We start from the raw sequence: 22,585 nt of genomic DNA on the forward strand, positions 1-22,585 counted from the left end.
ACTTGATTCAGTTTGTCGACTCCAGATGATGGAAAGAGAAGACGTTGAGAAAATAACAATCCAATCCACTTTTCAAGTCGAATACAAGCTTCTTGTGAAAGCAAATTTAATTAAGATTTTTTAATATTCAGAAAAAAATGCTTAGAAAAGAAAAATTTAAGTGGATTGAAAAACAAATGAATAAACAGACCTTTTTAATAACCCAAGTAGAGTTGAATGAGAGAAATGTTTTGATGTCTGTCAGCTATAGGAAGTCATTCCAAATTCTTGGCCTGGATAGGTGATCCTCTGTGATGGGCCTTTTTCTTAGCTCTGTACTTTCACATCTCCACATCCACGGTTCTGTGGTTCCTGGCACACATCGGGCAGTTTCCAGATTCTGTGCCTTCTCACATGCTGCGCCTGATGATAGCAAGGTTCTTTCCCTCCTCCGTCACCTAACTAGCCCCTCCTCCTTGCTGAAATCTAGCGTATGTTATCTATTATCTTTCCAGGGAACCTTTTTCTGCTCTTTTCTTTCTCTCCATGTACTCCAACCCCCAAATCTCATCAAAACCAGATAATCTCCTTTTCAGTGCAATGTCTATAGCTTATACACAATTTCATCCTTATGGTCCCCACCCTGACTCACTATAGCATAATGATTTGTTCCCATGTCTTTTTTTTTTTTTTTTTTTTTTTCATATGAGATTGTGTTCCTTCAGTGTGGGGACTGTGCCTTAGCATGGTGCTGGGCTTACGCTGTGAAAACAGGATTACAGAAGCTAAACAATTTGTTCAGTGTAGCATAAGTCACTAGTAAGATGCAGAACTAGATGCAAACTTTGATCTGTGTGACCCCAAAGTCTGTACTTCACATCCAGAGTCATGGTGTCCAATGTCACCACTTGATGCCTGTGTGCCACTTGGGAAGATGGGTGCTTCTGTGGTTCTTGGCAGCTGCGTTTTCTCATGGGTTGCCATTTAGTCCTCTTCCTTCCTCCTTCTATCTCTGGGGAGTTTCATTCTCCCTGGCCTAAACTTACCCAGGCTCATCTTTCCTACCAGGATATTCTGTCTTCACAGAACAAGGCAGGCACCTACATGCACTAAATGGTAACTTGGTTTTGACCTTTCCTCTCAGTAGGCGCAATGCCCACCTTTATTTTTTCCATCTTCCCTATTCCTGTCTTTTGCCTTTCAGACATTTAGGGACTATTCGCAGGGGAATTTATAAAGTTGCACAGGTTTCCAGACCACTGCCTCAGCTCCCTTTTCAGCCATTGTCCTCAGTTTACACAGTGTGTGTGCCACATGTGCAAAAGCACACAAATATCCTGAGTATATGTCGTATACAATTTTTGGTGGCCCTGTTCTACATTTTACCATTCTAGTGCCCACATTCAGTTTCTCTATTGTTATAATAGACACTGTATATGGTATGTGCTCAAGGTGTGTTTGTTTAACTGAATTATTTGAATATAAACCTAGAAAAGAATAGTAAAAATTGCCCTGGTGTAGGAACACTTCAGTTGTTACTGCTTTTAGTTGCTCATAAGAGGACTGAAAAAACATTCTTCAGTTGTCTTCAGGTGTCTTATCTTTTTTTCCAACATGGTTCAGATCATTAACACTCCAAGTGGCTGAACTTCAGATATTTTTATACGATCTTTTTAAATAATCTGGGGAACTTTCATCCTTGAGTTCCTGCCTCCCTTTGTGAATCATCACCATCTTCATCACTGTCACTTTTAAAATATTTATCAAGAGCTCATCTTACACTTAGTGCTATAAATATATGAAAATGCCTTGAGAGTTCCCTTTCCTTGCTAAAATTCACTTGCCAAACAGGCAAACCTTATCCCTATGGTCTTAGTTATACTTCTGGAAAAATCTTCTCCTCTTGAGATCATTATTTGTATTCAGTAACTTAGAGAATTATTGAAAAGCAACCTTTGTACACCAAAACAAACTGGGACATTTTAGGGAAAATGAGAATATTCACTGTAAAACTGGAAATCAAGCATATGGGTGATTAGAATTGAGGAATATGATTCTCTTTAAAATATTTTAAATGCAGACTGCACTTTAGCAACAGCAACAAATAATAAGAGCCAACAGATATAAAATGCTTATTCTTTGCTGACACTGTTCCAAGTACTACACGCTTATTAAACCATTTAATTGTAATAGCAACCATATGATGTAGGCCCTATTATTTCTGATTTATACATGAGCAAACTGAGGGACAGAAAGGTTAAGGAATAGCTAACCTTTAAGAAGGCCAACTAGCTAATGAGTGACGGCCAGAATTAAACCCAGGCACTGTGAACTGGAGTCCTCATCCGTAGTATGACAAGACCGTCCCACCTCTTACATGTCTATTTCATATATAATGTATGAAAAAGTGCGTGGTAAAGCCATACTTTATAATGATCATTAAAGTCCTAAGCTTACAAATATATAAATACCGTGGGGACCCACAGATGGGCAGAGAAGTGTTTGTCATTCTTAGTACAGTAGGCAAACCATCCCCAGATTTTAAACACAGAGGTTTCTAGTGTGGTTGGACATAGATAATAAGTTATCCTGAGACAGAAATGTTGAGAGAGGGGTGACTGTTATGGGCTGGATTGGGTTTACCCAAAATTCACGTGTTAAAGTCCTAACGCCCAGGATCTCTGAATGTGACTGTATTTGGAGATAGTGTCATTAACGAGGTAGTTAAGTTACAATGAAGTCATTAGTATGGACCTTATCCAACATGACTGGTGTCCTTGTAAAGAAGGGGAGATTAAGCAGACATACACAGAAGAAAGCCCATTGAGGACACAAGGGCAAGAAGGCTATCTACAAGCCAGGGAGAGAGATCCCAGAAGAAACCACCTTGTCTACATCTTGTTAACAGACTTCTAGCCTCCAGAATTGTGAGAAAATAAATTTCTGTTGTTTAATCCTCTTGATTATTCCTGTGACTGTTACACTTTGCTATCACAGCCTTAGCAAGCTAATACAGTGACTGTATTAGTTTGGGCTGTTACAACAAGAATACTGTAAAATGAGTGGCCTCATCAACAAACAGTTTGAGGTCAGAGTGTCAGCAGGTCAGGTTCTGGAGACAGCCCTCTTCTTTATTTCCTCCTATGGTGGAGAGAGAGTGAGCTTTAGTTCTTCAGCCCTTAGAATGGCACCAATCCCATCACGGGGGTTATACCCCTATGACCTCATCCATACCTAATTACCTCCCAAAGGCTTCACCTCCACATATCATCACACTGAGGATTAAAATTTCAGCATATGAATTTTGAAAGGACACAAACATTCAGTTCATAGCAGTGACCCAGGACAAAGAAAAAACTTTTGAAAGCTAAAGTTTAAGGAGCTTTCTAATATAAAACTCATCAGAAAAAAAAATCCACATTTTTCTTTCTATTGATTGTTGGCTGATATATATAATTTGATTAGATTGCATTTTTTTTATGTGAGGGGCGCCTGGGTGGCTCAGTTGTTTGAGCATCTGACTTTTGATTTTACCTTAGGTCATGATCCCAGGGTCATGGGATCAAGCCCTGCTTTGGGCTCTGCACTGAGCATGGAGTCTGCTTAAGATTCTCTCTCTCTCTCTCTCTCTCTCTCTCTCTACCCCCCTCTCTCCCTCACCTCCTCCCTTTCCTCTCATGCTCTCTCTGTCTATGAAACAGTATTAAAACAAAACAACACACACACACACACACACACACACACACACACACACACCAAAGCACACACACATACAAAAAAACAAACAAAAAAAGAATGCATTTTTATGTGAAGTGAAGCGTCCATGGTCACAATGACTTGTTCTCCATGTGGGCAGATAGGATGATCTCCTTAGTGGTGCAGTTGGAAGAATTCCACCAGCTCACATCTTCATCTCTTATCAAATATATACATTATTACTTCACTAGATCCCACTGCATCCAAGATACACCCATTATTACTCCACTGGCTCCTGCCTCCCCCAGCTATACTTGCTGTCATATTACCTGACCTTGAAATTGCTATTAACATCATGGCCAGTCCTTTGGTTTTTTTTCTTCCAGAAAATTTTATTATAAAAGGGCCTGAGTAAAAGGTAGGGGGCAGTATACATACTGGTTATGAAGAGGTGAGCTAGTTTTGGGGGGAGGTGGTTCTTCCTTGCTAGAATTAAACAGTTGGACAGTAAGATTTTGCTGGTGGAGTGAATGGTAGTGGTCCTGGGAAATTCTAGGCTGAGGTGAATGTGTGTTCAGTGGCACCCAATTTATTCTTTCATTCAACAAATGCTTTGGATTCCTGTTGAGCAAGACCCTTGCTAAGCTGCTGGGAATATAGCTGTGCACATGATGGAATCAGCCTCTACACTCAAGAAGCATGTGTTCTTGTAGGGGGTGCAGACGTTAAAAGGTGCAAGCCATAATTAGTTATTAAGTTGTAATTGTGGCAAGTGCTATGTCAGGAGAAAGGCTGGAGAGAGTGAAGAATAATTTCACTTAATTCATTACATTGCTAAAGGTTGGCATCATTTTTTAGCCTGTGTTGTCTAATGTGGAAAAGCTAGCTACAGGTATCTATTAAAATAAAAATAACTAAAATGAAATAAAACTATATATTCAGTCCACCAATGGTACTAGTCACTTTTCAAGTGCTCAGTAGCCACTTGTGCTGGTGACTACCATATTGGACAGCAGAGATGGAGAATAGTTCCATCATTACAGAAAGTTTCTTTGGCAAACACTATCTGGGCCATAGAGGTATACCAGAATTATGAAGTAAAAAAGAGAATTCTTAACTGTTAATTCCTTAGAGACTAGAAGATATATATATCTATCTATATCTATATCTATATCTATCTATCTATCTATCTATCTACCCAAACAGTCCACTTTTGGCTTCAGGCCACAGTGCAAATCTCATCTTAGTCTGGCCTTCAAAATGAGAAATGGGTCTTCATTTTAAACTACAGGCAGATTTTCTTTTCTCTTCGTATTATGAATGTTGAGGTTTTGCATTCTTTGAGCGTTGATTTTTGTATTTATGAACAATTTGTCCATAGTAACTAGGGGATTTTTCATATTTTTCCTTTTATTTAAGAGAAACCTGACTATATAACATAAACATCCTGTGGTGTGTAGATAGGAAGAGCGCTGGAGACTGTTACTTTACAATAGTGTAGTAGCACTTGGAGTGTTCAAAGCTGGGAGAGCTCATCTCAACTTCAGCATAGCCTGTCTCTGTTTTTCCAAGGACAAGAGAAAAGAGGAGAGAATAATATGTGGGCAGAGAAGAAAAAAATTAGCTGTGGCGGTTTAATACCCTTGAAGTTGGTGTTACTGGAAAACTTCATGAAAATATGCGACCTGAAGCTGAGGATTAGAACAAATATTATATCATGGTGGGGATGTGCTTTGGCCGCCACACCTAAAGGTCACCCTTTGAAGGCCGCTGAGACGGCTGCCAGGATCCATTGATTCCTCTGTAGTACTGAAACATCTCCTGGCAGGTGTCAGCCTGGCTGCTTGAACACATCAATATGGAAAGTTACAGAGTAGGGAAGAGTGGCCCATGGGATCCTCCTGGATGGTTAGAATGCTTCAGTGTTTGTTCTGAATAGACATTGTGTGAATTTTTACTTAAGCTGCATAACAAATATGGCCATGTGAAATAAACAAATATTGACAAACGTATTTTTCTTACAGGATATAGCTTTTTTTTTTTTTTAAGTCTTTAGGGTAACAAAGTTTTAAAATCCTGTCTGGGTGTATACAGTACCTTTAATTCATGTCTAGTGAGGTAGCCGTCTTGTTAAGTAGGTCATTTCCTTTAATGACGTGCTTTCATTCTTCTTGTATTAGTTGCCACTTACCCCTTTGCTCCAGCCACAGCAATCCCTCTGCAGTTCTCCAGGCATCCCCTGGTCTCTCCTGCCTTCTTAGGTGATTTTGCTTAGTGGCTGATATTTTGGATATTTTTTTTCCTCCAAGTTTCTCAGAAAACATGGAAAGATGGAAAAAAGTGGTCGTAAAATGATCTGCTTCCCCAGCCATGAAGATTTCCCAAGGGGCTGCATGAAGGGAGCTGTCTCTTCCTTGGCCCTTCCCTCATTTCCATTTCAGTCCCAAACCTGAGATGTTAGCATTCATTCTGCACTCTTAGCAAGTTAAAAATGATAGAACTGTTTCCTAAGAAGGTTAGCAAATGAAGGAAGCTGGTTTTAAGTGTTATTTTGGTAAGTGTGTGTGTGTGTGTGTGTGTGTGTGTGTGTGTGCGCGCGCGTGCGCGCATGTGGGCTTGTATTCTTAGTCTCTTTGTATCCTCATAGTTGTAAAACTGACTTTTGTCCTCTCCACTTTTATTTCTGGTGGGTGTTTATGGCACAGCAGGATGGAGAAGGGCTAAGGGAAGTATCTATGGGGTGGACTCTTTCAATTGCCCTTCAACTCATATATCTTCCTTACTGTGAATATTCATAAATGCATAATGGTAACATTTCCCCCATGCTGAATCATTGCTATCAAGTAGAGGAAAGTAGAGGAAAGATCTTTATGTCTTAAAACTATCAACAGATTACTTGAACCTGAGAGCTTTGTCATATTAGATTGAATGGTATGTGTTAACATTTTCAAAACAGCAAGTATAAAGATACTGCCTTATACATATAAGAGGCATTGATATGTTAACCTATTTATTTTTGATTTTATAAAATAAACCTTTTTGGACATTTTAGAGTTATAATTTTCTCTCCATTTGCCAAATTGTGAAAGCAAGTGGCTACATTTTTTTTTTTTTGTCTTTGAGGAGGCATGACTAGTTCAGATGTCGCTAAGATACTTTCCTTCTGTGAAAATCATTTTCTACCGTGTGAACATAGTGTTCGCTTCTAATTTAAAAGCTTACTTATACAGATTAGTGTTACATTAATGTTTTTTGATGACTTTTTAAGTTTTCAGAATGTCTTTGAGGTTATTTTTACATACCTAGAATGATTGAAGTGTGAATTTACATGGAAGCAGATGAATAAACCAAATAGTTTTCGAGGGACATTTCTAACCATTGGAGCACAAGCTTTTTGTGGACAGACAGGAACTCCCTCCCTAAGCCCCAAACAGGGGAGCCACCTGGTGGACAACATGAAATTCTTCATTTTGTAGAGGTAGTTGTACATGCATGGACTATGAAATCCCTGCTTTTATACTTTTTAATGTAGGTAGATTTACTTATATATTTAAGTTAACATGCTTTATACTTTTAATTGATGAGTGCCTTTCTCACTTCATATAGTTAAAAGGGCCCTAAAATAAGGAGAAAGAATATTAGGATACTATGAAAATCAATTTAGAAGAACAATCAGTTCAAGAAGTAGAGGTTTTTAGTTATTCCATTTCATATTTTGTCTTTTTCCTTTCACAATTCATTGTTCAGCCAAACTGTGTTTATATATATAAAATGGCTTTTTTGAAAGACTTTCAGCTCCCCTCCGGCTACTCTACTTCCTATCTCTCTCTTCGCCTACACAGCCAAACTTCTTAACAAGGTTGTTTACACTTGCTGAATTCACTTCCTTACCTCCCACACAGTCCTTAGTCAACTTTAATATGTCTTCTCTGCTGACACTCCATTAAATCATTCTCACCAAGGTCACCAGTCACCTTCTTGTCACGAAATCATGTGAACAGTTTTTAGCTTTTATTTTCTCTGACTACTTGGGAACATTCTGCATGACTGGTCACTCTTCCTTCTTGCATTTCTGCTTTCCTTGAATTTTGGGACACTGCCCTCTCCCTGTCTTCCTCTTACACCTCTGGCTCTTTCTTTCCAGTGGTTTTTGTAGATTACCCTTCCTCTGTCCTTCTACTAAATGCTGGTGTTTCTTAGCATTCTAGCTTAGGTGCCCTTCTCACTCCATTCTTTCTCCCTGGGTCACAGTGTCCACACACATGGTTTTTATTACCCTAGCTCTGCTGTCAAATTCCAAATGTGTATATTTGGTCCACAGGTCTCTCCTAATCTCTAGATGACCTCCATTTGCCACCCTTCCTTCCAAGCTACCTTCAGGCATTGCACTGGGGAGGTCTCTCCACCACAGGGAGGTCAGCATGTCTCAAACTGTGCTCATCTCCATGCACATCTACCACCTGCTCTCAGTGACACCATTGGTATCTCTACTTGAGTGAATAAATGAATGAATGAATGCCAATTCAGAGTGATCCATGCAAGCATCCTGGGAGTTACTCTTGATCTTTCTCCTAACCTCCACCTCTAAGCAATTACCAAATATTGTTGGGTCAACCTCTGAAATATATCCCTGAGTGATCTCCATTCTCTTAGCTATTGCCTAGTTTTTTCATTCATCATCTGAGTTAGTGAAAAATCTTTCATTTCCCATATACTCTATCCCCCTCTGCAGCACAGCAGCTCAAGTGACCTTCCTAAAACATAAATCTAATTATGGCTAGTCTTTGTGTTTAAAGCCCTTCCAAAGATCCCCATGGTGCCTCCTGCAAACTTCCCAACTACCTCTAGGGATCTCTTTGTGACCTCTTTCCTCTCCAGCTTCGTCTCTCACCTCTTCGTCTCTCCAGCGTCCTCTGCCATGTGCTCCTCTAGCCACACTGAACTTTTTCAAGTTCCTCAATGGCACCAGCTGTGCTCTCATGCCCAGCAGTTATGGGAGCTGTCCCTTCTGCTTCAAAACAGTGTCTTGTATCCCTGCTTCCGGCGGTGGGGGGGAGGGGTCCCCACCCTGTTGTTTACACACTGCATCATGGGCACTTTATCTGTGCTTCAGCTAGTAGCTCAGGTACCCAGTCTTCAGGCTGCCTTCTGATACCTCCTTCTCCAGTCCCTCCATCCTCAACAGGATTAGGAGTCTTTGCCATGTGATTTCCACCATACCCTGCTCTTCCCCATCATAACACTTTAATCACTTCCTTACCTCTTTCCCACTAGAAGTCTCTTATTTAAAATAATTAAATGATGAATTTTAACACCACGATTTTAATCTGAGCCCTAATTAATAAATGACAGACTTTCAGTATATACGATGAGCTCAAAGAACATCTCCTCCAATCCCCTTCTTTAATAAAAAGGAAAGTGCAGCCATGGGAGTTAGTGGTGATATCCCCAAGGTCACACAGCCGATTCCTAATTTGTTCATCATTCTTTCCACTGCCGACATCAGTTGCAACCGCTGTCTTTTCTATCCTTGTGACTGATTCTGGCTTTCTCTATCAGAAGCTTAGAGAGCATTAGCTGGGATGAAAGTGTGGTTTAAACTGTATTGTGCCTTGATCATCAACCAGTCAAATGGTGTGGTTCAAATTGTAATGGGCCTATCATTTTTCATTTAAAGTATTTTTTTTTACCTGAGTTACAGGGAATAGGGACTCATTCAGGCTTCATCGGGTGAGAAGCATCTATGTGACAAGGCAGGAAACATGTCTTCTGAGAAGAAGAGAAGCCACAGAATGGACAGTCTCACAGGGATTTGGGCTGGAAGACCATTGCATTCCAAGCAGGCTTTAAGGGACCGTATTTTTTTCTTCTCTCAGGAGTAAGAATTGTGGATTTTCTCTCTAGTGTGGTGGCCTTGAAAAGGCTCTGCTCTCTCCTCTTTCTTGCTTTCCTCTATATATTTCCTAGCACCTCTTTCTGACTAAAGCTCTTTAAATTTCCCAGGTCACCTTCTAAGAGAGTTAATCTGATTACTTTAACTAATTGCCATCATTGCTGCCTGGAGTCATGCCAGCTCAGAGGTCACTGGCCAGCTATTAATTGGCCACTCTGAGTGAATGGCCAGTCCAACCAGCTGTGGCCAGAGTGGCAGGCTATAGTGCAGAGTAGGGCCATCCCACCTCAAGGTCAGCCCAGGACTAGTTTCTTTAGCAAGTGTCTGTGCACATGGTCAGGCTCACACAAGGCTTGTTCTGGATTTTCTACATGGTGATAATTTAAAGTTCATTTTTAAAATGTGCACACTTTTTGGTCTGCATATCAACTACTGAACTATTGGAACTGAATATGAATGTTCTCTCCCACTAGTTTCTGACAGTTGATTTTCACAGTCATCTGGGAAGAAACCTAAAGACTAGGCAGGAAGAGCATTTAGGGAGGTACCAGCCTGGCACTCATAAAATTGAATGGGTTTGGTGAATATATGATGAATTTTTCCAGGTATATATATGTATAAAGTTGATTTAAAAATGAGAAGGTGGGGCGCCTGGGTGGCGCAGTCGGTTGAGCGTCCGACTTCAGCCAGGTCACGATCTCACGGTCCGGGAGTTCGAGCCCCGCGTCAGGCTCTGGGCTGATGGCTCAGAGCCTGGAGCCTGTTTCTGATTCTGTGTCTCCCTCTCTCTCTGCCCCTCCCCCGTTCATGCTCTGTCTCTCTCTGTCCCCAAAATAAATAAACGTTGAAAAAAAAAATTAAAAAAAAAATAAAAATGAGAAGGTAAGAATGATGGTATCTGAAATTCAGAAGAAATGTTTTGACAGGTGTATGTGATGATTTAATGGTGCATTTTCCATAAGGTGGATGGGATGATGCTGTGGAAATGCATGTTGTTCAGAAAAGTGGTTCTGCTGTGAACTTGCTGTTGAATTTGTCTGTGAACTTTGCCATTCATGCTTTTGCTCTACTGTCACAAAGCTGGATCATTATTTTCAGAGGTGCTAATAATGTGTGAACCTTGATTGGATTCTGGATTTTAAAAAGTTGCCTGAGATATTTTGGGACATTTGGGAAAATTTAATATGCATTTCATATCGGATGAAATTGCTGAATGAGTGTTAATTTCATTGGGGTAATAATAGTATGTGGTTATGTCCTTCTTTTCATGATGATATGCCTACTGAGATATTTAGGGTGAAATATATATAGATAGATGGAATAGATAAATTGACTAAGCCAAAATGATATAGTATGAACAGTTGGTAAATATAGATGTTATTATTTCAACTTGTGTCTAGCATAATTTTTAGTATATTTATTTATTTTGAGAGAGAGAGAAAGAGAGCGTATGAGCAGGGGAGGGGCAGAGAGAGACAATCCCAAGCAGGCTCTGCACTGCTGGTGTGGAGTCCGATGCTGGGCTCGAACTCACAAACCCTGAGATCATGACCTGAGCTGAAATCAAGAGTCGGAGGCTTAACCGACTGAACCACCCAGGTGTCCCCGTGTAACATAATTTTTAAAGTAAACAACACGTTGGAGCAAAATATGTTGCTAGTAGTTTGGTGTTGTGGGTGACTTGAGTTTGAGATCTGAAAGTTGAGTGAGTCTTAGATTAGGGAAAACAGGTCTTGAGACATTAGCATTTCTTTGGTGTAACAGTAGTCTGGTGTTTTAACCAAATGCCCTGCGGGATTTAGGGCACCGACAATGAACACCTCATTACTGACCAAACCTCCAAACATTCCTTGTGTTGGAAGCCAAGTTGGCCACTCCTCGATTTAACTATTAATAAGAAGTAGCCATTTCATCTGATAGCTGCCTTACCTTCATTAGTTAAAAAACGACCCATTGGGTGGAGGATGCAGGGCAGTTGCCCCTTTAATAGTGTCTTGCTAAAAGCTATTTGGCCACTGCAGTTGACACAACCTAGAATTCCTGCCAGCATAATTGGGTGCCTAACGGGCTGCTGGATGGGCTAGCCCTGCACGTGTCCTGACACACTCCTAAAGGGGACAGTTTCAGCCTATTTAAAAGTGTTAACGATTTTGCAGAGAATAAAGATGTCTTTGGTAAAAGGACATGTCTAGACCAGATGCGGTATGGCTGTCATTGGGCTGCAGGGAATGCCATGCACATTGAAAGCTGTGTGAATGGTGCCCTTAAAGTTGTGCAGCCGAGGACCAGATGGCACAAAATACCACTTGTGTGCTGAAACCCTCAGGACTGTGGAGGTGGTTAAGCAGCTGAAGCCATTTTGTGATCAGTTCACTCTGTGGCCCATTGTTATTACATTTACACTCTTATTTTAGCATTTTTGCAGATTTATTTTTTGGATAGATGAAGTAGCCGATAATTTAAGCAATGTAATCAGTAATTTCTTACAGTGAAATTCCAAGCAAATAGAATGCATTTTAAAAGTGTTCTTTTCGTACTAGTAACTATCTCTATAGTCTTTGTCTGTTGTGGGGTTTGGAGTATCCTGCATCTTTCAGGCTGCTGTGAATGATCTTTTTGAAATGGAAATAGTATGAGCTGGGTAAGTATAGGTTGCTCTAGAAGCTCCTTCTGTGTTTGGCCTACAGCACTCATGACACTATGAATTTTGATTTCAGGGTCATTTACTATCCAATGAAAGTTAATTTGAGGTATCAGGAACTTTCAAACAGCATTTGTTTTTTGTGCTGATGACCATCCATTACTGAAATTTCATTTGAAATGCAATTAATTATCTTTGTCACCTTGCTAAAGGTTGATACTAATCTTCTGTCCTCTCTTATTAGATCTGTTGACACAGAGGCAAATGATCACAATAATGGGAACGAAAGAGCAGAGAGCAGGAGAGTCAACAGGCAGTGGCTTCTTACTGTTTTATTGAATGGTTCTTTTGTCAAAATGACTGCAAGAGAATTCTCAGTATGCCAGTCTCATCACACAAACCTAAATTCATGAAGTTTTCTGCACTTGAGTCATATTTTTAAAGTTTAGCTCAGGGGTCTCTATTATTCAGCTCACTGGTGTTGAAGCAATTTTGTTGACATTTTCTGTAAGTGGATTAGGCTCACAGTCATTGCCCAAAGCAGACAGATGGCTTCTTACACAGAACACCCTTGCAGGAACCTATCTTATGGTATCTTCAGAAATATAATGGGTCTGTCACAAGAGATAATGTTTGTCATTAATTTCTTTTGGTGACAGATGACTTCAGTTCATTTTTACTTTCTCACCTGCCTTAAACAAATTGGCTGTTTAACATTTTTTTTATTCCAATCGTGAGCAGTGCTTCGATGTTTTACACTGAGTGATGATGTGACCTCTAAATTACAAACAAGGAAATAAGCTTTTGCACGGGAGAAGGTGATACATTCTGTGGTTTCCCAAGGAACGTTCCCCCATCAATGGAATTATTACTCTTTTAATTTTAATCATGATGGGGTCTTTCACAGGTTATCAGTCCTGCATTTTATTCTCTGCAACAGATTATTCCCTCTATTTTGCCAACTTGTCTTTTTTAAGTTTCAAAGTGGTTTTTGTTTCCTCTCATTTTGTAAGGTAGAGACAGTACAGTAGATATCTAGAACATTGTCATTATTGATAGCAAAATATTGCATTACTGAAACTTTAAAATTTTCTGTTTATAGGATAATTATAATGCTAACATTCATTAGAGTTTGCCACATATTATTCTAAATAACTAACATGTATTGTGAATACAATTCTTAGAGCCATTTTATGGATGAGGAAACTGAGGCACCAAGTGACTTTGCTCAAGGCCAAAAAGCTAATAAGTGGTTGGAGCCCAGGATTTGAATATAGGTAGGCTGACAGTGGCGGTCACACTATATATTCACCTACAGAATGGCAGTATGGTTACAATTCAAAGCCTCTGAGCCAAACTGCTAATATATGAGAGAAATGTGGCATCCTTAGAATCAGATGTATTCTTTCATCACTCCTGGAGTTCTGGCTCTGCTCCCCAATTTGTGTGTGCCGCCATCTCGGCCAGCCAACGTATGGGGGAGGTTTTTAGGAGCTCGTGGATACTGCAAGGAGAATCAGTATCCCAGGGAGCTGAGAACTAACTAACAAGTCCTCACATTAATAGCATCCTTTAAAATGTACAGCTAGTGCCTGTAATGAATTTGATTCTCCCATAATCTTCTTTTTTGGATCTGATCATGATATCTTTAAAATGAAAACCAATCATCTTCTCCACACTTCTCCCATTCATGAGTCTTCTACCATTGCTTTTATATTTCACTTTTCTGAAAATTTGGCTCAGATTAAAATTATTGAATTCTTGCAAACGCTGTATAAACCTTGAAGGCAAAAATCAGACGTCAAAGTATCAGCACAAAGGAAGTATTTATGTGTGGGACATTCATGGGGTTTTATCACAGGATTTTTTTTCTTATTTACTTATTTAGGATTTTTTTTCATTTTTACACCAAATCGCTCTTAAGCTATTTTTTTCTTCTCTCCATTTCTAAGATCTATTACATCACATGTATAACGTATCATGTAATGTACCTCAATGCAAAGAAAAATAATACAGTGAAGAAAAAGCATCTGTTGGCCTGGGAAGCAGGCAGTATTAGTTATTTCCTTCATACTTCTTTTCTGTGTGAACTTGGGCAGTATATTTGCTTAGTATTCTTCACCTGTAAAGTTGAAAAAAATGATAATTGATCTTCAAATATCTCAAAAATGTGAAGTAGTTGCCAAGAACTCTTACTTAGCAGAGGAAAATGATACTGTCACTAAACGATACTTCATTGAGTGTTTTCCACTTTCATTGTTTTTTCTTCAGTATAAACCCAAGGAAACAAAAAAATTCTACGTTGGTAAAATATAAGGGGAAATGGCATGTATTTGGCCATTTTGGTGCTATGTCACAGAGGCAGTATCCTACTAAAGCACTCTCCCATCCTATCTCTCTCTGTGTCAGCAGGACAATAGGAGGATTGAGGACTCAAGGCAGGTATCAAAAGATCCTTATATTATATTTCACTTGTTATAAGATGCCAAAAAAGAAACAAAGATGCTTCTGTGTCTCAAATTGTTGCTCAGATGTGTCTTAAACAGGAGAGACTTGTTTGATCCCCTAGGCTACATGTTCTCACCACATCACCTTCCTGTAAGCGCACGGCACCACTTGTGATTAGACATAATTTTATTTTTGTGGCTTTTGGATTTATGTTTGTATCCCTAACTAGACCTCAATTCTATGCGGGAGGAAAGGGCATCTGTGCTTACCGTCTTACCCAGAGTCTAGCCCTGCAGTTCTTAATGCGTGCAGTACTGCCCTCTAGAGGGCACTTTGGAAAATTGAGGAGGTGATGGAAGAATTCTCTGGAGGTATTTAGTGGGAGCAGCCAGGAATGCTGGGTGTCCTGTGCAGGACAGGGCAACATAAAGAACAGTTGCCCTCGTCTTGCAAGACTTTAAGTCCTGCCTTACTAAATCATCTAAAATCAGAGTACTTTAGTACACGATATTAATCTTTTTACAAGAAGTTATGTGAAGGGCCCAGTATCCGAGGAAAACATAGTTACTGAGAGGCATGTCTAAATGAATGAAGATATTGTTTCTAAATTATTGAATAATTTATTCACTCTGGGAATTCTGTCTACATAATTGTATGATTGCTATACAGTAAGCAATTTTGGAACAAACTGGGAAGTGAGTTACTGGTTTTAATTTGATACTTTGTTATTATTGACAATCCATGGTAGACATCCCACAGTGTCCTGTGAAGTAGAAGCTGATATCATCAATCACAAGAAAAATATCCTTTGAGATACCTTTGAAGATTTGGCAGCTCTGGTAGGGTGTATGAATATTATTTATTTGCTCACTTGTGGACTATCAGACTTTTTCTCCATGGTGAGAGTCTGTACTTGTCTTGGTATGTTATCCCTATCTTAAAAAAATTTTTTTTAAAGTTTTTATTTTACTTTTGAGAGAGAAACAGAGTGTGGGCCGGTGAGGGACAGAGAGAGAGGGAGACACAGAATCTGAAGCAGGCTCCAGGCTCTGAGCTGTTGGCACAGAGCCTAAGTGGGGCTCGAACTCACGGACTGTGAGATCATGACCTGAGCTGAAGTTGGATGCTTAACCGACTGAGCCACCAGGCACCCCATGTTATCCCTATCTTAATTAAAGTTATTTTCCTTTCTTCTTTTATTATATGCAAATAAGTGTGATCTGTTGCCATTATTTGTTTTTATGCTAGTGTCTATCTGGTGCATCTGCATCGTCATTTTCCTATATTCTTTGTGTGTGTGGAATGGCATCTGATCTCTTTGTTTCTCTGTTGAATTTAATGAATTCATATTAAGTAAGTTCAGGCCCCTGCCTACTTCATTATGGTTTCTTGTGTGCCTGCCTGTTTAGATATTATAATACATATTATTTTGTTTTAAATGACCATTCTTTTATTTCTCTTTACAGTGTAGCTAGGATACTATTTTTACTTCATTTTTAATGTATATAAGCAGCTTATATTAGTTTTGACTTTCATTTTATGATAGTAAAGGGAGCCTTGCAAAATATTCATTTTAAAGAACCTTGGTTTTGACAGAGCTGGGACCCACAAGTCAAAGACAAAATGCCTTGTGTATAGAATATGTTTAATAAATATTTGCTTGATGAACAAATAGATGAATAAGGCAAAAGTGAAGACGTAAATCTTTGTTGATAGTTAAGGGAGATTACCATGGCTCCTAAATCAAAGGAAGGAGGTGGGTGTGTCTTTGTTCGCATACACATAGCTGAGAACGACATACAGTAGGGACAACAATGGGAATTGGAGGTATTGAATTCTATACTTCTTAAGTTCTGGTCAACAAGTGCATCTCAGTGCAATAGATTTTATTGAGGAATGCGATGTTATCCATCACGAATGGCATATGTTGTCAGCACTGTTGCTGCTGGCTTGTTATTACTATTATTATTATTATTACCACAGTAAGTTAACACATTTATCAACTCACATAGTTACCTTTTTTTTGTGGTGAGAACTGTTAAGATTTACTTTCCTAGCAACTTCCAAGTATATAATACGGTATTGTTAACTGTCGTCACCATGCTGTATGTTAAATTTCAAGAGCTTACTCATCTTGTAATTGAAAATTTATACCCTTTGACCACTTTCACCTTTTTTCTCTATCCCTTGCCCCGGGCAGCCATCAAACTACGTTTTGTTTCTATGAATTCTATTTTTTTTAAGGTTACACATAAAAGTGAGATCATCTGGTATTTGTCTTTCTCTGTCTGACTTACTTCGTTTAGTATAATGCCCTTGAAATGTCTCCATCTTGTTGAAAATGGTGGGATTGCCTTCTTTCTCATGGCTGAATAATATTGCATTATATATGCAACATCTTTTGAAATGTCATTAGATGCTATATATAGTATATGGATAATATATTAAAGAAGATATATATTATATACATATATATTAAAGATACATATATATTAAGGAAGATATATTAAAAATCTATTCGTTTGATGGACACTCAGATTGTTTCCATGTCTTGGGTATTGTAAATAATGCTGTAATGGGCATGATGGTGAGAATATCTTTTCAACATCCTGATTTCATTTCCTTTAACCCAGAAGTGGAATTGCCGGATTATATAGTAGTTCTATTTTTAATATTTTTGAGGAAGCTCCATGCCCTTTTACATAGTGGATGTACCAGTTTACCTTTCCAGCAGTGCACAGATGTTCCCTTGTCTCTATATCCTTGCTGGTGCTTGTTATCGCTTATCTTTTTGATAATTATTATTTTGATAATAGTTATTCTAACAAGTGTAAGGTAATTTTGAGTAGCATTTCCCTGATTATTAATGGTGTTGAGCACCTTTTCATGTACCTTTTGGGCATTTGTATGTCTTCTTTGGAAAAATGTTTATTCAGGTCTGTTGCCCATTTTTTAATTAGATTATTTATTTTTTTGTTATTGAGTTGTTAAATATTTTGAGTATATATATATATAGATAGATAGAGAGAGAGAGAGAGAGAGTTCTTTATGTATTTTGGATATTAACCTCTTATCAGCTGTATGGTTTGCAAATATTTCTCCCACTCAGTAGGTTGCCTTTTCATCTTGTTGATTGTTTCTTTTGCTGTGAATTGCTGTGAAGAGCGTTTTAGTTTGATTTTGTCCCACTTGCTTGTTTTGGCTTTTGTTGCTTGTGCTTTTGGTGCCATACTGTTTTAATTACTGTAGTTTTGTATTATAGCTTAAAATCAGTGTGATGCCTCCAGCTTTGTTCTTTCTCAGAGTTGCTTTGGCTTTGCAACCTTTTGTGATTCCATGTGAATTTTAGAATTGTTTTTCTTGTTCTTATATTACCATTGGAATTTTGATGGGGATTGCATTGATTCTATAGATGATGTTGGGTAGCATGGGTATGATAATATTAATTCTTCTAACCCATAAACATGAGATATCTTTCCATTCATTTGTGTCTTCTTCAATTTCTTTTATCAATATCTGGTAGTTTTCAGTGTACAGATCTTTCACCTCCTTGGCTAAATTTATTTGTAAGTATTTTATTGTTTTTGGTGTTATTGTAAATTGGATTGTTGTTTTTATTTCTTTTTTTCTGATAGTTTATTGTTAACCAATAAACAACTGATTTTTGTGTGTTGATTTTGTATCCTGCAACTTTAATGAATCCATTTATTAGCTCTAACAGTTATTTGGTGTAGTCTTTAGGGTTTTCCATATATAAGATAACGTCTTCTGCAATCAGAAAGAATTTTGCTGCTTCCTTTCTGATTTGGATACTCTTTCTTTTTTTCTTCTCTCTCTCTCTCTCTCTTTCTTTCTAAAGTTTATTTATTTATTTTTAGAGAAAGAGAGAGAGCAGAAGCAGGAGAAGGGCAGAGAGAGATAGAGAATCCCAAGCAGGCTCTGCATCATCAGGGCAGAGCCCAATGAGGGGCTTGATCTCACAAACTGAGAAATCATAACCTGAGCTGAGACCAAGAGTCAGATGCTCAACTGACTGAGCCACCTAGACACTCTTTCTTTCTTTCTTTCTTTCTTTCTTTCTTTCTTTCTTTCTTTCTCTCTTTCTTTCTTTCTTTCTCTCTTTTGCTCTCTTTTTCTTTCTTTCTTTTCTTTTTTTTGCCTAACTGCTCTGGCTAGGATTTACAGTACTATGTTGAATAGGACTAGTGGGAATGGGCACCCTTGTCTTGTTCCTGATCTTAAAGGAAAAGCTTTCAACCTTTCACCATTGAGTATGATGTTACTTGTAGTCTTGTCAGATATGACCTACGTTATATTGAGGTGTGTTCTTTCTATACTCAGTTTGTTGAGAGTTTTTATCATGAAAGGATGCTGAATTTTGTCAAAAGATTTTTGTGCATCTATTGAGATGATTGTGATTTTTATCTTTCATTCTATTACAGTGATGTAATTAAAATTATTAGTGAGTAGTATTTAAATAATGTTAAACTACTTCGTTTATATATACACTAAACAATACAAAGATAATTTCTTCTATATTAAAAACTATTTTTAAACAACATGGCTAATGCAAAGGTCTTATGCTTAAGACACAGTTACCATTTTGAAGTAAATAGGGTTCTTCATTCCTTCAACATTCAAGTTAGTCAAGATTTCTTGATGAGAAAGATATTGTAACAATGGAAGATGTTATTTGAAAAATAAATGTGGAAAAAGATCTTATTTGCTAGGTCTTACATATGCTTTCAAATTTAACTTTCAAATATAATTTTCATTATGTTGAATTTCAACAGATTCTAACTTCAAATTTTTTTGTAGCCTTTTGAATAATTGTGCTTATTAGACGTGTCATGCTGCTTTAGTTTGCAATGTTGTCTTCTCTTTGAGAAGTACAAGAGAAATACCTCTGTCATGACATCACCACATTTTTGATCTGCTATTTTAATTTCTCAAATGAAGGACATTGTAGTAGTTATTTCTACCTCATTGGAGCAAAAAATTTGACCTCTTCAGATAATTCAGAAATTCCCCAAAAGCATGATTTTTGAACTAGTAAGGTGGTAATAGGGCACCACCTACCACTACATGGTTTTGTCCAACAAATGGTAGCTGTAACAAATAAAGAGCTTAATTGCACCATACTGTCTATGGTTGACTTTTACTATAGTATTGTTGTCCATGGCTATTGACACTAACTATAGGTGTGGACCCCCACATGAAAGAATACCAGTGTATTGAGTATGTGCTGAAAAATACCCATACAAGTCTGCCAGGAGACAGAGCTACATTTGTTTATGTGTGTGGATGTGTATGTGAGAGCTTCTTTAAATATTTGTGGTGTGCTCTGAGATGGCCCATGCATTTCCTTCACATGTGACACGGACACTAGTCGTGATGTTCTCCTGCTCTTGTATGCACTAATAACACAAGGGATAGTGCAGTTCATGGGAAAAATGGGTGTGGAGGAGTCATGGATGTCTTTGGTAAGTTATTCTGCCAGATTGTAGCCAAAATTATTTTCAAATTAGTGTTGGGAGGGGGAGGGAGCTGCCTTTCTTAGTAAGAGGAGGAATAATACAAATCCTAAATATCTTTTGAGAAGTAATAAAATACATTCCTAATAGATAACTTACAAATATATAACTACTAAGTTTACTTGCATTTAGAATTCCAGCCCTTTTTATGATTGTGATATAATGAGATAATCTATGCAAATTTGCTTATAGTTCATATACTAAGTGTTCAATAAGTGTTAGCTTCTGTTTTGGATTGTGATGATATTTTATTGTCAACATTAAAGTTATTGGCAGTAATAAAAATTGTAGCGGTATTGTACAGCAGCCCCATTTACAGTTTAAATTGCATCAGATATTTCTTGACTTCCAGGATTTTAATTGCAATCTAATGCAGTTGCAAGGATTTGGTTATGACTGCTTAATCTCTCTTTTTTAAAAAAAGCTAATTAATCAGCACTAATTTTTAGATTCAAAACCTCTATAGTGATCTCTCTATGGTTTTCTGTGATGCCAAGTGTTACTGTTTAAATGTGCTGGGATTTCCATGGACTCTTAATTTTGAGAGCCAAATAAATATGGAGGCTGAATTGTGGCTATTGCCCTTGAGACTTTCCATAGTCCTATTGTCCCATGAGCATCAGTCTGCCTGAGATGCCCTCTATTACTCTTACTTTTCTTTGGGTTAAATCAGTCCTCTTCTTTTCTGAAGCATCCCTAACATCAGAGGAGAGAAACCACAAATTGCCACGAGATCACTAGAATATCCAAACATCAGCAGCAGCTTGACATTTCTTTCAAGTTGAGTGTTCAGTGATCAAATTGCACATTAATTTTACATTTCAGGCCATAACAATCCAAATTTATTTGAGTATCTAATAATATTCAGTTTATATAATTCCAAGTAAAGTTCCCTTCTCTCCTTTTTCCTCCTCTCCCAAGACCTGTGTTTGAGGAAATATTTTGAGCATATTTCTTTAGAAATGCCTGTTACAATACTCCTTAAATACATACTACACACGAATACCTTCAAATTGATTAGCTGATCTGAATACCTAATACATGTTGTAGGAAATGATACACAGGACAACGACGTTTTGACAGAGGAGATACTGTATAAGCTGGCTAGTTAGAAGTTTGAGAGGGCGTGTAACAGAGTAAAGAGAGGGATGCTAGTTGGCCAGGGGAAATTGCTGCACATATAAAGGGAAAAAGCACTAAAAAGGAATGCCAAGTTGAGGGTTGTTAGCAATAAACTTCACTTTTTAATACAATAGTATAAGTCTTTTCTGGTCCTGATATCCTAATAGGAAGGACTCCAGGAGCCGCAGAACAGAAAAATGACCTTTATTCCCCCTTTTTAAAATAATAGGGAACAAAATTTTTATGTAAATATTTCAATGTAAAATCTTTATAACTTGGTCTTTCACTTTGTCTTCTTCTGTTAGTTAACAATTAAATTTCTCTTTCTATTTTTTTCTTCTTGTATCATTCAGCCAGGATGTGTCGTCTCCTGGTTTTTAGGAGATGATGTAGTTGTGTTTTCGTGTACTGACACAAACTGTTTTCTCCAATTGGCCATTGTTTTCTAGAGAGACTGACTTCTGTGTACCAGAACCGGCACAGTCTGGCATTTGGGCCTGGATGCCACCTCTCAGAACTGATGAAATGCCATTCTGGCTGATTAATTAGATACGTTTCACAACCTGTTGCAGGATAAGGGATGTGAGAGCATCCTGCATTAGTAGCTTGAGAATTTTGAGATTTTTCTCCTTCTCTTACAATTAGGAAAGATGCCAATTTTGCTTTTGTTATAATTTTGTTATAATTTTGTGAAAATTTCAAAACTAAAAGGAAAATGATGTCTTAAAAGTAACACTGAAAATGAGTCTGGATATGATCTCTTCATTAATACAGTTTGGTTTTTAAAGGAATCTTTCAATTTGTAAATCCAGTAGCAATACACATATCTCTATAAAACAGACTCTTGCAGGTGCATTTAAAAATGTTTATTTTTGAGAGGGGGCAGTTTGCAGAGAGAGAAGGAGACACAGAATCTGAAGCAGGCTGAGCTGTCAGCACAGAGCCTGATGCAGGGCTCGAACCCACAAACAGTGAGATCATGACTTGAACTGAAGTCTGATGTCCAACTGACTGAGCCACCCAGCTGCCCCATTGCAGGTGCATTTTAAGCAAATTAGTCAAATTTATCTGTTAACATATGTACAGTACCAGGGTATTCATTATAGTAGTAGACTGCGATACTCGCTCTTTCGTATCACCTTATAGCATAGTTTACTTGTGATTATTTCAATTGCAAACAGTTTTTCAACATATTTTCTTTAATCTTTAAAACTGTGAGGAAGGCAGAAGGATATTTTCTTGTTTATAGAAGAGAAAATAGCCCAAGGAGAA

At 38.0% G+C, this 22,585-nt stretch overlaps 1 protein-coding gene across 3 annotated transcripts in view; it reads left to right on the plus strand.

The window, feature by feature from the left end:
• Nucleotides 1-22,585, plus strand: part of PLCL1 (phospholipase C like 1 (inactive)) — a 336,396-nt gene that overhangs the window by 309,797 nt on the left and 4,014 nt on the right. The window contains exon 6 of one of the 3 annotated variants that reach the window (XM_045480636.1): nt 12,124-12,221. The exons of the other annotated variants lie outside the window; for them this stretch is intronic. Within the exon in view, the coding sequence (XP_045336592.1) occupies nt 12,124-12,204 (81 nt within the window). The 3' untranslated portion in view covers nt 12,205-12,221. Of the gene's footprint in view, nt 1-12,123; nt 12,222-22,585 lie in introns of those variants that run through there. 3 annotated transcript variants of the gene reach the window in all.

This window comes from Leopardus geoffroyi, chromosome C1, assembly GCF_018350155.1.
Source record: "Leopardus geoffroyi isolate Oge1 chromosome C1, O.geoffroyi_Oge1_pat1.0, whole genome shotgun sequence".
NCBI lineage: Eukaryota > Metazoa > Chordata > Mammalia > Carnivora > Felidae > Leopardus > Leopardus geoffroyi.